This window comes from Mustelus asterias, chromosome 19 (genome assembly GCF_964213995.1).
Source record: "Mustelus asterias chromosome 19, sMusAst1.hap1.1, whole genome shotgun sequence".
In the NCBI taxonomy this organism is placed as follows: Eukaryota; Metazoa; Chordata; class Chondrichthyes; order Carcharhiniformes; family Triakidae; genus Mustelus; species Mustelus asterias.
The window spans coordinates 44,375,219-44,390,562 of record NC_135819.1 but is presented as its reverse complement, the minus strand read 5'-3'; the positions used below and the strand labels follow the sequence as shown (position 1 = coordinate 44,390,562).

General features: G+C 43.9%; 1 protein-coding gene across 1 annotated transcript in view; it reads left to right on the top strand.

Annotated features, from left to right (window-relative positions):
* LOC144507484 (mucin-5AC-like) overlaps positions 1-8,581 on the top strand; it is a 229,113-nt gene extending 220,532 nt beyond the window's left edge. The window contains exons 76-78 of the mRNA XM_078234610.1: positions 628-679; positions 2,144-2,246; positions 8,128-8,581. Of these exons, the coding sequence (XP_078090736.1) occupies positions 628-679; positions 2,144-2,246; positions 8,128-8,293 (321 nt within the window). The 3' untranslated portion in view covers positions 8,294-8,581. The remainder of the gene's footprint in view (positions 1-627; positions 680-2,143; positions 2,247-8,127) is intronic.
* Positions 8,582-15,344: the final 6,763 nt, after the last annotated feature.

Genomic DNA, 15,344 nt, shown 5'->3' with positions numbered 1-15,344 from the left:
TGCCGGTGTTGGACTGGGGTGAACACAGTAAGAAGTCTCACAACACTAGGTTAAAGTCCAACAGGTTTATTTGGTAGCAAATACCATAAGCTTTCGGAGCACTGCTCCTTCGTCAGTCGTTAGCTTAGACCAGATTCACCCCTATTAAACAAATTAACTTGTGGTCATACAGTAGATTATAATTAGGTCAGCATTTTGATTAAATAGACTATTATTGTTCTTTCTTTCCTTCAATAAAGTTTCCTATCCTCTATCAAATCGAATGTTCACTTCAATCACTGTCATTATAATATGAATAAGTTATTTAAAACATATTATGATGCCATTAAAACTTCTCAGTGTTATGGTACTTGATATAAGAGTGAATAAAATATTATTTCCAGAGATGATATCAGATGTATCATGAAATGCACTTTCTGCCTATTGGTATGTTACAGCATAAAAATATATTTTGGGGATTTAATTTATTCAGTTTAAAGAAGAACGTTTAATATTGTAAATTGTATGGTTATAAGTACACACATGACAGTGCTTTAAAAAGGAGCTTGTTTTCATCATAAAGCTGTTTCTATTTAAGGAACAACATATTCTATGTTAATGATTCAATATTTTATTGATTATTTTTAGTACGAGAGAGTTTATATCGATCGTTGCTGTTTTAGATGCGAACGAATTCAAGGTATCCATTTAATGTGTTTACATGAAGATTAATTGTTCTTTGCCGTAGTATTTACTGAAAGTTACTGATATGTAAAAATGGAGCAGCTCCGCACAAACAAAGATGATTTAAACAAGGGACAAACCTCAGTTTATAGAAATTATTGCCAGGAATTTCCCTGTCACTTTGGCACAAACTTTCTTCCAACCTTCTGCTCAGGTTATGGCATCATAGCATCCCATAGCTTCCCTACAGTGCAGAAGGAGGCCATTCAGACCATCAAGACTGCACCGACCACAATCCCACCCAGGCCCTATTCCTGTAACCCCATACATATTTACCCTGCTAATCCCCTGACACTAGGGTCCATTTAGCATGGCCAATCAACCTAACCTGCACATCTTTGGACTGTGGGACGAAACCAGGGCACCCGGAGGAAACCCACGCAGACACGGGGAGAACGTGCAAACTCCCCACAGACGGTGCTGAAATTGGGCAGGTTCATGTGATGGCACAGACTGTTATCACACCTGCCAGGAGGCTGCTTCTGTTCTCTTCCATGCTGTCCAATTTTGGAGGACATTGTTATCTCGATGTTCAGTGGTCTAGGTTAGGTTAAAGCAATGGATCTTTGGATCCTCTATTCCAATGCCTTTCATAAAGCAGGCCTATTATGGTCTATAGATCCATACAACTCGGAACATTAATCCTGCATCCTGTACCACATGGGCTTTCATTAATTAATGGAATGGCTGTCCCTTTGTCGGCAGTGCATAGTCCTACTCCCTGTGATTGTTGTGATCTTTCCCTAGATTATTGTTTGCCCAGGAGCTTTGCCTTCATGCCTATTCTCCACCCATTGCAGTCTCCTTTGCCTCTGATTATGTGCATGTTTGTCTTTTGCAAAGACAGCAAAGTATTAGACAAGCTATAGCATAATTTGTTGTATTACCCAATTAACTGCTACCCCGAGTTTGCACCATTCCAGTGGGATTTCTGCTCTAATCATAGAATTGCCTACAGTGCAAAAGGAAGCCATTTGGCCCAAGACAACACTCCCACCCTGGCCCTATCCCCATAACCCCTGCTAATCCCCTGACACTAGGGGCAATTTAGCATGGCCAATCCACCTAACCCGTCCATCTTTGGACTGTGAGATGAAACCAGAGCACCCGGAGGAAACTCACGCAGACACGGGGAGAATGTGCAATCCTGCTCTGTAAAAAGAAAATTAGTGAAAATACAACAAAATCAAAGGATCCAGGACTCCTGTGACAAACCTGTGACCTTATCAATTGCCCTTCACTATGACCCATCAGTACATTGTATTAACTCAGAGCTTCCTAGCATAATGCTGAGGTACATAAGAAAGAAATGGTTTATTAATTCAGCAGGAAATAAAAGAAGGCAAATTTGGTGCTGCAGATTACGTAATCTTTCTTTGTTCTAACTTGTGCTGTAATTTATTTCCCCCCCCCACCTTAGCCATTTGCAAAGTTCATAAATTCAATGAAACAATCAGAAGAGGATATTGCAAAGCAACTTTTGAAGCAACTCAATGTCAAGGGTTTTGTGCATCAGCATCTCGGTAAGTAGAGTTTTGATATCTTAAACAGTGAATGTAAATACGGTAATGCATTAAAAATCCATATTTTACATCTGAATTCTGAGTTCATATCCAACTTGGACTCAGAATTAAATTATTTCACCTCATGGTGTATACTCCCTCTATGATCATCTACTTTTCTATCAGGAAAAGCCAATATATCCTGTTATATCTGATTATGGCTAGATATAATTTTTCTTTCCCTGCTTTCATAGTCATTTGACTTAATACATAACGAATGAATGCTTTGAGGAGAATCTTATCCCCCACCATCCAGCAATGAGAGCGATTAAGATAGAGTAGATTAAGATGGAATAGACGCCGTGCACCCTTAGTAGCCACTCTTCAGTGCTATCCAGGTCCCCCCTCCCCACATTTTCCTTGAACCTGGCAGAGGACTTGTTCACCCTACTTTCTCCACTGGCCTCCTTCCTGCATTGGGTGTAAAATCAGATGTCAGTTCATTGATGAAGCCTGGCTGTTAAAATTGTTCAGGTCTCCTGTTAGCCCACTCAGATTTTGATATGATTTATTATTGTGACATGTATTAATATACAGTGAAAAGTATTGTTTCTTGCGCGCTTTACAGACAAAGCATACCGTTCATAGAGAAGGAAAGGAGAGAGTGCAGAATGTAGTGTTACAGTCATAGCTAAGGTGAAGAGAAAGATCAACTTAATGTGAGGTAGGTGCATTCAAAAGTCTGATGGCAGCAGGGAAGAAGCTGTTCTTGAGACGGTTGGTACGTGACCTCAGACTTTTGTATCTTTTTCCCGATGGAAAAAGATGAAAGAGAGTATGTCCAGGGTGTGTGAGGTCCTTAAGTATGCTGGCTGCTTTGCCAAGGCAGCAGGAAGTGTAGACAGAGTAAATGGATGGGAGGTTGGCTTGCGTGATGGATTGGGCTTCATTCACGATCTTTTGTAGTCCCTTGCGGTCTTGGGCAGAGCAGAAGCATACCAAGCTGTGATACAACCAGAAAAAATGCTTTCTATGGTGCATCTGTAAAAGTTGGTGAGAGTCGTAGCTGACATGTCAAATTTCCTTAGACTTCTGAGAAAGTAGAGGCTTTGGTGGGCTTTCTTAACTATAGTGTCGGCATGGGAGACCAGGACAGGATGTTGATGATCTGGACACCTAAAAATTTGAAGCTTTCGACCATTTCTACATCATCCCTGTTGATGTAGACAGGGGCATTTCCTCCACTACTCTTCTTGAAGTGTGGAGTTTCTCAGCTAGAAATTAAAATGTCCGCCTTTTTAACTTCTGTCTTTACCAGTAAGTTTGGTTTGACACCCAAGTCACATAAAGAGATATTAGGACAGGGGACCAAAAGCAGTGGTGTAGTGGTATTGTTGCTGGACTAATAATCCAGAGACCCTGGGGACCTGGGTTCAAATCCCACCATAGCAGATGGTGAAATCTGAATTTTTTTTAAAATCTGGAATTAAAAGTCTAAGGTTGACCATGAAACCATTGTCAATTGTCGTAAAAACCCATCTGGTTCACTAATGTCCTTGAGGGAAAGAAATCTACTGTCCTTACTGAAGATCACAGCAATGTGGTTGACTCTTAAATGCCCTCAGGGTGGGCAATAAATGCTGGCCCTGCTAGCAACACCCAATCCCATGAATTAATTTTTTTTTAAAAATGACTTCAAGTAGGAGAGAGAAGTGAAATGGCAGGAAGGTGGAATTCCAGAGTTTAGGTCTTCCTCAACTGAATGATGGAGTGATGGAAGTCAGGGATACACAAGAAGTCAGAACTGGTAGAGAACAGAAATCTCAAAGGGTAATAGGACTGGCAGAGGTATGGAGATGGGAAGGGATGAGGTTCACAGTGATGAGAATTTTAAAATTGAGATGTTGGCAGATCTGGAGTCAATATGGGTCAGCGAGCACAGGGATGATAGGTGAGCAGGACTTGTTGAGGGTTAGGATTCTGGCAGCAATATTCTGCATATAACAATTGCACAAGAGACCGGTTTACTTAATTCTTTTTCAACATAGTTATATGTTTAAGGGGTGTGTTGCTGGATAAGTCAGCATTTGTTGCCCATCCCTAATTGCCCTTGATATGGTGTTGCTGAGATGCCTTCTTGAAACATTGTGAGCCATCTGGTGTAGGTACATCTACAGTGCAGTTAGAGAGGGAGTTCCAGCATTTTGATCCAGCGACAATGAAGGAATGGCAATATAGTTCCAAGTCAGGATGATGTGTAACTTGGGAGAGGAACTTGTAGGTGGTGGTGATCCCATATATCTACTTCCCTTGCCCTTCTAGGTGGAGAGATCACATATTTGGAAGGAGCTGCTTAGGAGCCTTGATGACTAAAAATTGCATGGAACATAGAACATAGAACAGTACAGCACAGTACAGGCCCTTCGGCCCGCGATGTTGTGCCGAGCTTTGTCCGAAACCAAGATCAAGCTATCCCACTCCCTATGATTCTGGTGTGCTCCATGTGCCTATCTCTTCTCTACTTTTATATTCCAGTCCCTTTGCAATAAATGCCAACATCCCATTTGCATTTTTTATTACATGCTGCATCTGCATGCCGACTTTCTGTGATTCATGAACATAAACACCCAGATCCCTCTGCCCAAACGCATTTTGAATCTGTTTTCCATTTAGGTAATAATTTGCCTTTCTCTTTTTGCTGCCAAAATGGACAACCTCACACTTACCCACATTAAACTCCATCTGCCAAATTTTGACCCATTCTCATTGCCTATCTATATCTATCTGTAAAATCTTTATATCCTCTTCACTGCCTGCTTTCCCATCTCTTTTAGTATCATCTGCAAATTTTGCTATGTTACACTCTGTCCCTGCTTGCAGATCATTTTTATAGATTGTAAACAGTTGAGGTCCGAGGACTAACCGCTGTGGCACCCTGCCAGTTACATTTCTGGGTGAGGTCTGTGGGTCAGTCAGGTGTGTTTTTTGCTTGGAGATAGTTATGATGGAGCTGTATAAAATGGTGGTGAGGCCACAGCTGGAGCACTGCGTGCAGCCCTGGTCACCACACAATAGGAAGGATGTGATTGCACTGGAGAGGATGCAGAGGAGACTCACCACGGGGGGATGCTGCCCGAGCTGGAGTGTTTCAGCTATGAAGTGAGGCCAAACGGGCTGGGGTTGCTTTCCTTAGAGCAGAGAAAGTTGAGGGAAGACCTGATTGAGGTGTATAATATTATGAGGGACCTGGATAGGGTAGATAGAACATAGAACATAGAACAGTACAGCACAGTACAGGCCCTTCGGCCCACGATGTTGTGCCGAGCTTTGTCTGAAACCAAGATCAAGCTATCCCACTCCCTATCATTCTGGTGTGCTCCATGTGTCTATCCAATAACCGCTTGAATGTTCCTGAAGTGTCCGACTCCACTATCACAGCAGGCAGTCCATTCCACACCCCAACCACCCTCTGAGTAAAACACCTACCTCGGACATCCTTCCGATATCTCCCACCATGAACCCTATAGTTATGCCCCCTAGTAACAGCTCCATCCCCCCAAGGAAATAGTCTCTGAACGTCCACTCTATCTATCCCCCTCATCATCTTATAAACCTCTGTTAAGTTGCCTCTCAACCTCCTCCGCTCTAAAGAGAAAAGCCCTAGCTCCCTCAACCTTTCCTCATAAGACCTACCCTCCAAACCAGGCAGCATCCTGGTAAATCTCCTCTGCACTCTTTCCAGTGCTTCCACATCCTTCTTATAGTGAGGTGACCTGAACTGCACACAATATTCCAAATGTGGTCTCACCAAGGTCCTGTACAGTTGCAGCATAACCCCACGGCTCTTAAACTCAAACCCCCTTTTAATAAACGCTAACACACTATAGGCCTTCTTCACGGCTCGATCCACTTGAGTGGCAACCTTCAGAGATCTGTGGATATGAACCCCAAGATCTCTTTGTTCCTACACATTCTTCAGAACCCTACCTTTGACCCTGTAATCTGCATTCAAATTTGTCCTACCAAAATGAATCACCTCGCACTTATCAGGGTTAAACTCCATCTGCCATTTTTCGGCCCAGCTCTGCATCCTATCAATGTCTCTTTACAGCCTACAACAACCCTCCACCTCATCCACTACTCCACCAATCTTGGTGTCATCAGCAAATTTACTGATCCACCCTTCAGCCCCCTCCTCCAAGTCATTTATAAAAATCACAAATAGCAGAGGACCAAGCACTGATCCCTGTGGCACTCTGCTGGTGACCGATCTCCAGTCTGAAAATTTTCCATCCACCACCACCCTCTGTCTTCTATGAGATAGCCAGTTACTTATCCAATCGGCCAAATTTCCCTCTATCCCACACATCCTCACTTTCTTCATAAGCCGACCATGGGGGACCTTATTAAATGCCTTACTAAAATCCATGTATATGACATCAACTGCTCTACCTTCATCGACACACTTAATTACCACCTCAAAAAATTCTATCAAATTTGTGAGGCAAGACTTACCCTTCACGAATCCGTGCTGACTATCCCGGATTAAGCTGCATCTTTCTAAATGGTCGTAAATCCTATCCCTCAGGACCTTTTCCATCAACTTACCGACCACCGAAGTAAGACTAACTGGCCTATAATTACCAGGGTCATTCCTATTTCCTTTCATGAACAGAGGAACAACATTCGCCACTCTCCAGTCCTCTGGCACTGTCCCCGTGGACAGTGAGAACCCAACGATCAAAGCCAAAGGCTCTGCAAACTCATCCCTTGCTTCCCAAAGAATCTTAGGATATATTTCATCTGGCCCGGGGACTTATCGACCTTCCGTTTATTCAAAATTGCTAGGACATCGTCTCTCCGCACATCTACCTCCTCCAGCCTATCAGCCTGTAACACCCTCTCATCCTCAAAAACATGGCCCCTCTCCTTGGTGAACACTGAAGAAAAGTATTCATTCATCACCTCTCCTATCTCTACTGACTCCATGCACAAGTTCCCACTTATGTCCTTGACCGGCCCTAACCTCACCCTGGTCATTCTTTTATTCCTCACATAAGAGTAAAAAGCCTTGGGGTTTTCCTTGATCCAACCTGCCAAGGACTTCTCATGCCCATTCCTTGCTAACTTGTAACCCTCAATCGACCCAACTGAACCTTGTTTTCTCATCCTTACATACGCTTCCTTCTTCCTCTTGACAAGACATTCAACCTCTTTTATGAACCATGGTTCCCTCACTCGGCCATTTCCTCCCTGCCTGACAGGGACATACCTATCAAGGACACGCAGTATTTATTCCTTGAACAAGCTCCACTTTTCATTTGTGCCTTTCCCTGACTGTTTCTGTTCCCATCTTACGGTCCCTAATTCTTGCCTAATCGCATCATAAGTACCCCTCCCCCAATTATAAACCTTGCCCTGCCTTATGTCCCTATCCCTCTCCATTGCGATAATGAAAGACACCGAATTGTGGTCACTATCTCCAAAGTGCTCTCCCACAACCAAATCAAACACCTGGCCCGGCTCATTTCCCAGTACCAAGTCCAATGTGGCCCCACCTCTTGTCGGCCTATCCACATATTGTGTCAGGAAACCCTTCTCCACACACTGTACAAAAACTGCCCCATCCGAACTATTCAACCTATAAAGGTTCCAATCAATATTCGGAAAGTTAAAGTCCCCCATGACAACTACCCTGTGACCTCCACACCTATCCATAATCTGCTTTGCAATTTCTTCCTCCACATCTCTATTATTATTTGGGGGCCTTTAGTAAACTCCTAACAACGTGACCGCTCCTTTCCTATTTCTAACTTCAGCCCATATTACCTCAGTAGGCAGATCCCCTACTGGGTTGGTTATTAAATTTGTCCAGCATCTTATTTACTGATTATTTTTCCAGATATGACTTCAAAAAACACAACATGAACCAATATTGCCAGTGCTGCCGTGAATCAAAGACTGAAAAGATGCCAGTGAATCTATTTTGTAAAAATGGAAAAAGAAAGACAGTCAAATATGTCACCATCAAGTCTTGCACATGCCAAGATTGTGAAAATAAGAAGTAACAGCTGATAACACAAGTGCATCTACTAAACTCAACATCATGATTTTGGCAATTTAAAATGAAAATCACTTTTGGAGAAAAATTCTCATGCTATGTTTACCAATTGATATCTTTTCATAATGTGACCTTTAATTAAAAGTAATTTCTTTCAATATCTGAAAATTTAGTTTCTGGTGAAGGCTGTGGTTTTGTGCTGTGATGTGGTGGAATATTAACAGCTCCTGTACTGTATCAATTGGACGCTTCCTGTATGATCAGAAATGATAATCAATAAACAAATCTGAAGAGGACTGAATTCTTCCTTTCAAGTATGTGAGGTGATGCATTTTGGTAGATTGATCCAGGGCAGGACTTACTCAGTTAATGGTAGGGCGTTGGGGAGAGTTACAGAACAGAGAGATCTAGGGGTACATGTTCATAGCTCCTTGAAAGTGGAGTCACAGGTGGACAGGGTGGTGAAGAAGGCATTCGGCATGCTTGGTTTCATTGGTCAGAACATTGAATACAGGAGTTGGGACGTCTTGTTGAAGTTGTACAAGACATTGGTAAGGCCACACTTGGAATATTGTGTACAGTTCTGGTAACCCTATTATAGAAAGGATATTATTAAACTAGAAAGAGTGCAGAAAAGATTTACTAGGATGCGACTGGGACTTGATGGATTGAGTTATAAGGAGAGGCTGGATAGACTGGGACTTTTTTCTCTGGAGCGTAGGCAGCTGAGGGGTGATGTTATAGAGATCTATAAAATAATGAGGGACACAGATCAGCTAGATAGTCAATATCTTTTCCCAAAGGTAAGGGAGTCCAAAACTAGAGGGCATAGGTTTAAGGTGAGAGGAGAGAGATACAAAAGTGTCCAGAGGGGCAATTTTTTCACACAGAGGGTGGTGAGTGTCTGGAACAAGCTGCCAGAGGTAGTAGTAGAGGCGGGTACAATTTTGTCTTTTAAAAAGCATTTAGATAGTTACATGGATAAGATGGGTATAGAGGGATATGGGCCAAATGCGGGCAATTGGGATGAGCTTAGGGGTTTAAAGAAAAGGGCAGCATGGACAAGTTGGGCCGAAGGGCCTGTTTCCATGCTGTAAACCTCTATGACTCTAAGTACTTATAGAAAAAATATTTCAGATTTCTAGTAGGTAGCATTGACCAAGTGCAAATAATTATACGGAGAACAATTTTTAATTTACCTGTTTTGCAATTTACAAAGAAACACAAATTTTCCACTGTGGTATCACGTGCTTAGTTCAGTATCAAGTCTTAGCTGAATTGTCCCTCCCTGAGACAGAGGGGCTAAGAATGCCGTTCCTGCTCTTCATTTCCCAGGTTTTGAAGAATGCGAAGGTTTGGTGAAAAAAGCTGGCACTCGCTTAACTGATTTGAAATCCATGGCATGTCAACACTCAGTGCCAAGAACTGTATATTAACAGTGTCCACTTTTTAATAAATTCATTTATGAGATGTGGGTGGCCCTGGTAAGGTCAGGATTTATTGCCCACTCGTAATTGTCCGTGGGAAAGTGATAGTATGCTGCTTTCCTGAACCGCTGCCTTCTTGAACTGAACATGTATGAAGCACCAGAGAGCAAGCACTGCATGTTAAAGTGTAGCGCAGCAGCAGCAGCAAGCGAATGCCTTGAGGAGAGGAAGGGAAATTGTCTGGACGGGCAGGCAATCATAAGAATATCATAAACACAACAGAGTGCGAGGGGCTGGATTTGAAGTCTGGCTAAGTGAGCCCAGAGGTAGCGGTGAGGGGTTAGAGACAGGCCCAGTGAAGGTTCGGCGACTGGGTGGAATATGAAAAGCGTCCCTTCTGAATTGTCTGTCTGAGGAGTAAGTCCTCAATGCTGTACATCCCAAGCTTTGGAGAAGATGTTATTGGGTCGTCAGGCGAGTGTCAAAGCTGTAAATATTGTCCAAATGTTAGATTATCCGAGAATGGATGGCCCAACCTGGGATTTCCATATGGGAGAATTGTCCTTTTGGCTGCCTTATCAGAAATTCACTGAATTAAACGATTGAGTGGATTCGCAAAACATAGTCATCAAGTGGCATTGTCTTGCCACTATTACTTGGTGCAGATATACGCAGTGATTTTGTAAGCTGGCTAGACTCAGTGGATGAAACATTGCCATGCTCATTACCCCATCCACTTGTCCTATTGACACTTATCTCTGAATGCACCCACACTGTGGATCCTTGACCAGGTCTCTCACATTTATGAACATGCAAAATAGGACGGAAGTAGGCCATTCGGCCCGTTGAGCCTGCTCCCCCATTTAATAGGATCATGGCTGATCAGTTTGCGTTAAATTCCACATTCCCACCTACCCCCAATAATCTTTGATTCCCTTGCCCGGCAAGAATTTATCTCCCTCTGCCTTAAAAATGTTCAGTGATCTTGCTTCAGATGCAAAGATTTCCAACGTCACACAACCGTCTGAGAGAAAATGTTTTTCCTCATTTCTGTCCTATGAGGACAAACCTTAATTTTAAAACAATGCCCCCTGGCTCTGGACTCACCCATAAGAGGAAACATCCTTTCAACATCCACCTTGTCGAAACCATTCAGGATATTGTTTACTTCAATCAAGTCACCCTTCACTCTTCTAACTCTAGTGGAAACAAACACAGCCTTTCCAACCTATCCTCATAAGGCAACCCGCTCATTCCAGGTATCAATCTAGTAAACCTCCTCTGAACCGCCTCCAATGCATTTACATCCTCCCTTAAATAAGGAGACTAAAACTGCAAACCGTGGGCAAAATCTTACGTCCTCATTTGTGGTTGGGATGTTCCAGTTTTACCGAAAGTGAATGGAGTTTTGGTTGGAAAGCCAAATTTCCCATTCTTACAAACAGTCTGCCACCGGCTTCTGCATACTAACCTTTTGTGACTCATTGATGGGAACACTGAGATCCCTCTGCACCTCGACATTCTGCAGCCAGCCTCCATTTAAGTAATTCTCTGCTTTTTTTATTTTTCCTGCCAAAGTGAATGGCTTCACATTTTCCTACATTATACTCCATCTACCAGATTTTTGCCCACTCACTAAACCTATTTATATCCATCTGAAAACTCTGTGGTCGGGATTCTTTGACCTCACATGTAGCTGGGATTCTCCGGTCTCACTGCAGTGAATGGAGTTTTGGCTGAGTGTCAAATTCCCCATTCTTGCTGGCATCAGCGAATTCTGGCCCGTATGTCTACTTCACAACATACTTTCCTAAATATCTTTGTGTTATCTGAAACTTTAGCTGCAATGCCTTCATTCCCTGCATCTAAATCATCAATGTAAATTGTAAAAGGTTGAGGCCCCAACACAGACCCCTGCAAAACTCCACTGGACACGACCTGCCTATCAGCCATAGATCCATACTCTCTGGTTTCTGCCAGCCAGCCAATCTTCAATCCAGGCTAATGTTATCCTCTGCAATGTAAGTTTTTATTTTTTGCAATGACCTTCGATTTGGCATCTTATCAAATGCTTGCTGGAAATGCAAGTCCAGTCCATCTACAGGTTCTCCTTTATCCACAGCACATGTCATACCTTCAAAGAACTCCTCCCAATTACCTTGTGTTTTACTAAATGCCCAGCTATAGAAACATAGAAACATAGAAAAACTACAGCACAAACAGGCCCTTCGGCTCACAAGTTGTGCCGAACACATCCCTACCTTCTAGACCTACCTATATCCCTCCATCCTATTAAGCTCCATGTACTCATCCAGGAGTCTCTTAAAAGACCCTATTGAGTTCGCCTCCACCACCACTGACGGCAGCCGATTCCATTCGCCCACCACCCTCTGTGTGAAAAACTTCCCCCTAACATCTCCCCTGTACCTACCCCCCAGCAACTTAAACCTGTGTCCTCTCGTAGCAGACATTTCCACCCTGGGAAAAAGCCTCTGAGAGTCCACCCGATCTATGCCTCTCAACATCTTATACACCTCTATTAGGTCTCCTCTCATCCTTCGTCTCTCCAAGGAGAAAAGACCGAACTCCCTCAGCCTATCCTCATAAGGCATGCCACTCAATCCAGGCAACATCCTTGTAAATCTCCTCTGCACCCTTTCAATCTTTTCCACATCCTTCCTATAGTGAGGCAACCAGAACTGAGCACAGTACTCCAAGTGGGGTCTGACGAGGGTCCTATATAGCTGCATCATTATCCCCGGACTCCTAAACTCAATCCCTCGATTGATAAAGGCCAGCACACCATACGCCTTCTTAGCCACCTCCTCCACCTGCGGGGCCGATTTTAGAGTCCTATGGACCCGGACCCCAAGTCCTTCTGATCCTCTACAGTACGAAGAGTCTTTCCCTTTATATTGTACTCCTTCGTCCCATTTGACCTACCAAAATGGACCACGACGCATTTATCTGGGTTGAACTCCATCTGCCACTTCTCCGCCCAGTCTTGCATCCTATCTATGTCCCTTTGTAACTTCTGACATCCCTCCAGACTATCCACAACCCCATCAACCTTCGTGTCGTCGGCAAACTTATCAACCCATCCCTCCACTTCCTCATCCAGGTCATTTATAACCTCTTTAATGATTGATCCCAACAATCTGAAGTCTGATCAAGCACAGTCTGAATAAGACCAGAGTAGCCAACAGGGCTGTTGTCCTTGAACACAACGTGTCACCTTGGAGTGAAAACCACAACCTGGCTGGAATTTTACCATCCAGGAACAGGCGAGGAGCGAGGGCAGGATTTTATGGTTTCGGGACGAGCGAGGATGTAGAATCCTGCCCCATATATGGCCCCGAGCATATGAGCGGCGCCCTTCTCTCAATCGCACCATGAGCTGTTTTCACAGATGAATTGATGTAAATGGTTAGTGCATGTATGCACACAAACATTAATTGAAGCAGTGTATTCTGGTTTTCTCATGTCCCTTTTCACCTCACATTCTCATTAATAGGATGTTGATAGGGGAGCTGCAGGAAAAGGGAAGGGCCTGGCTGCCTCACAATTCTCAGATCAAGATCCACAGTTTTTAGCAGAGGATGTTCAACGGAGAAGATAAATCATATACCCAGCTGGTCATCGAAAACCGCCTGCTGCTGCTACCAGGAAGGCATGCACTGAGATTGCAACAGTGGTGAGGCCACAGGAGCCTATCAGAAAGTGTGGATACAGTGTTATGAAAGGTTCCGTGAACCTGCTGCATTCCAGCAAGGAGAGTAGCTTGGCTCACAGACACAGAGATCCAAGCGAAGATTCACATCTGCATGCTGCAGATAAGGTGCAAGGTCTGGCACATTCCTCTGCTTCAGCTTTGAGGTTCATCTGTGTAAGCAACTCATATAGCTGCATGAAAAATAGCTGCGAACAGGCACTGTGATACACAGATGTGAATAGGCTCTGCGATATATAGATGTGAATAGGCACTGTGATATACAGATGTGACTAGGCACTGCGATATATAGATGTGAATAGGCACTGCGATACACAGATGTGAATAGGCACTGCAATATATAGATGTGAATAGGCACTGCGATACACAGATGTGAATAGGCACTGTGATACACAGATGTGAATTGGCGCTGTGATACGTGGATGTGAATAGGCACTGCAATACACAGGTGTGAATAGGCACTGCGATACACAGATGTGAATAGGCTCTGTGATACACAGATGTGAACAGGTACTGTGATACACTAATCATGTCTCACAAATTTAATTGAGTTTTTTGAAGGGGTAACCAAGAAGGTAGATGAGGGCAGTGCAGTTGATGTTGTCTACATGGAATTAGACACAATCTGGGTAGGACACCAATTACACCTGAGAGACGTACACCAGCTGGTCAGGGCAGCCTGTCCAGCGGATAAGTGGAGGCAGGTAGCAAGTGGACCCGCCGCTCCTCCAGCACAGGATTATAGTGGGGGACGGTGGACACATGCAGTCGCCCTAACATCAGAGATAGAGGCCCAACAGGCACCTTTAACCCAGTTTAAAGCAGAGATTCAGAGGGTATTCGGGAATGCTCCCACTAACTGGAGCAGAATTACCACAACAAAACAGTTAAAAGGGAAAGGAGCTTCTGAATACGGAGAACGGTTGTTCCAGGTATATCAAGAGTGCTGAGGACAAGGGAACCCAGGTCGAGGAGATCAAGCGTTCATCCAGGCTTTTAAGGATGGACCCTCTAGTGCTCACCAGGTCATCCTAAAAATGGGAGTGATTATGTCCCAAGATTATGATGAGTTGGTAGAGTGGGCTAGCGGCGTACCGGGAGAAGAGAAATCCCAGGCAAGAACAAGGCTAGAAAGAGTAGCAGCCTACAGTAACGGGAATGGAACAAAGTCTAAACTGACTTGCCACAATTGTGGCCGGCAAGGACACTTTGCGAGGGATTGCGGGACTCCACGGAAAGGGAACAGATTTGGGAACAGTGGGAAAGATTGCAGCCACTGTAATAAAGATGGACACACAGAAGCAGTGTGTTGGAATAAGCATGGGAGACCCCCGACCCGATCCATGACCACAGCAGAACCGGAGGAACCACAGGACCTCCGGGATCAGCAAGATTGACGGTCTGCAGCCCCCATTCACAAGGGTAAGAAGGAGAGAAGGATTTACGTGTCTGCACTAGTAGGAGGCAGGCAAGGTGAGATGCTGGTGGACACAGGAGCATCCATATCTGTCACAAACCTACCCTTAGCCACTACAAATAAAATGATTTACCAGGAGGGAACAAAACACCAGCCTACCTGAGCGAGACCACGTTAGTAGAGATAAATAATCTGTATATACCAATGAGGTTTTATGTCTGCAAAAATAACGAGGGTACAATAATGGGAAATGATCTGATGAAAGAATATGAGATTCTGATAGACTGTGGAAAGGGTGAATTAATCTGGCCAAGACAGGACGGTCGGAAAACTAGAATAGGGAAACTTACAAGTCACCTCGAAACCATTAAGGTGGCCACAGTCACCACCAGAAATTGGAAATTAGAGACAGGAGGGTTCGGAGCCATCTGTGCCTCCGTCCCCGGAGTATGGGCTAAAACAAAGTTAGATACCGGTTTGACTA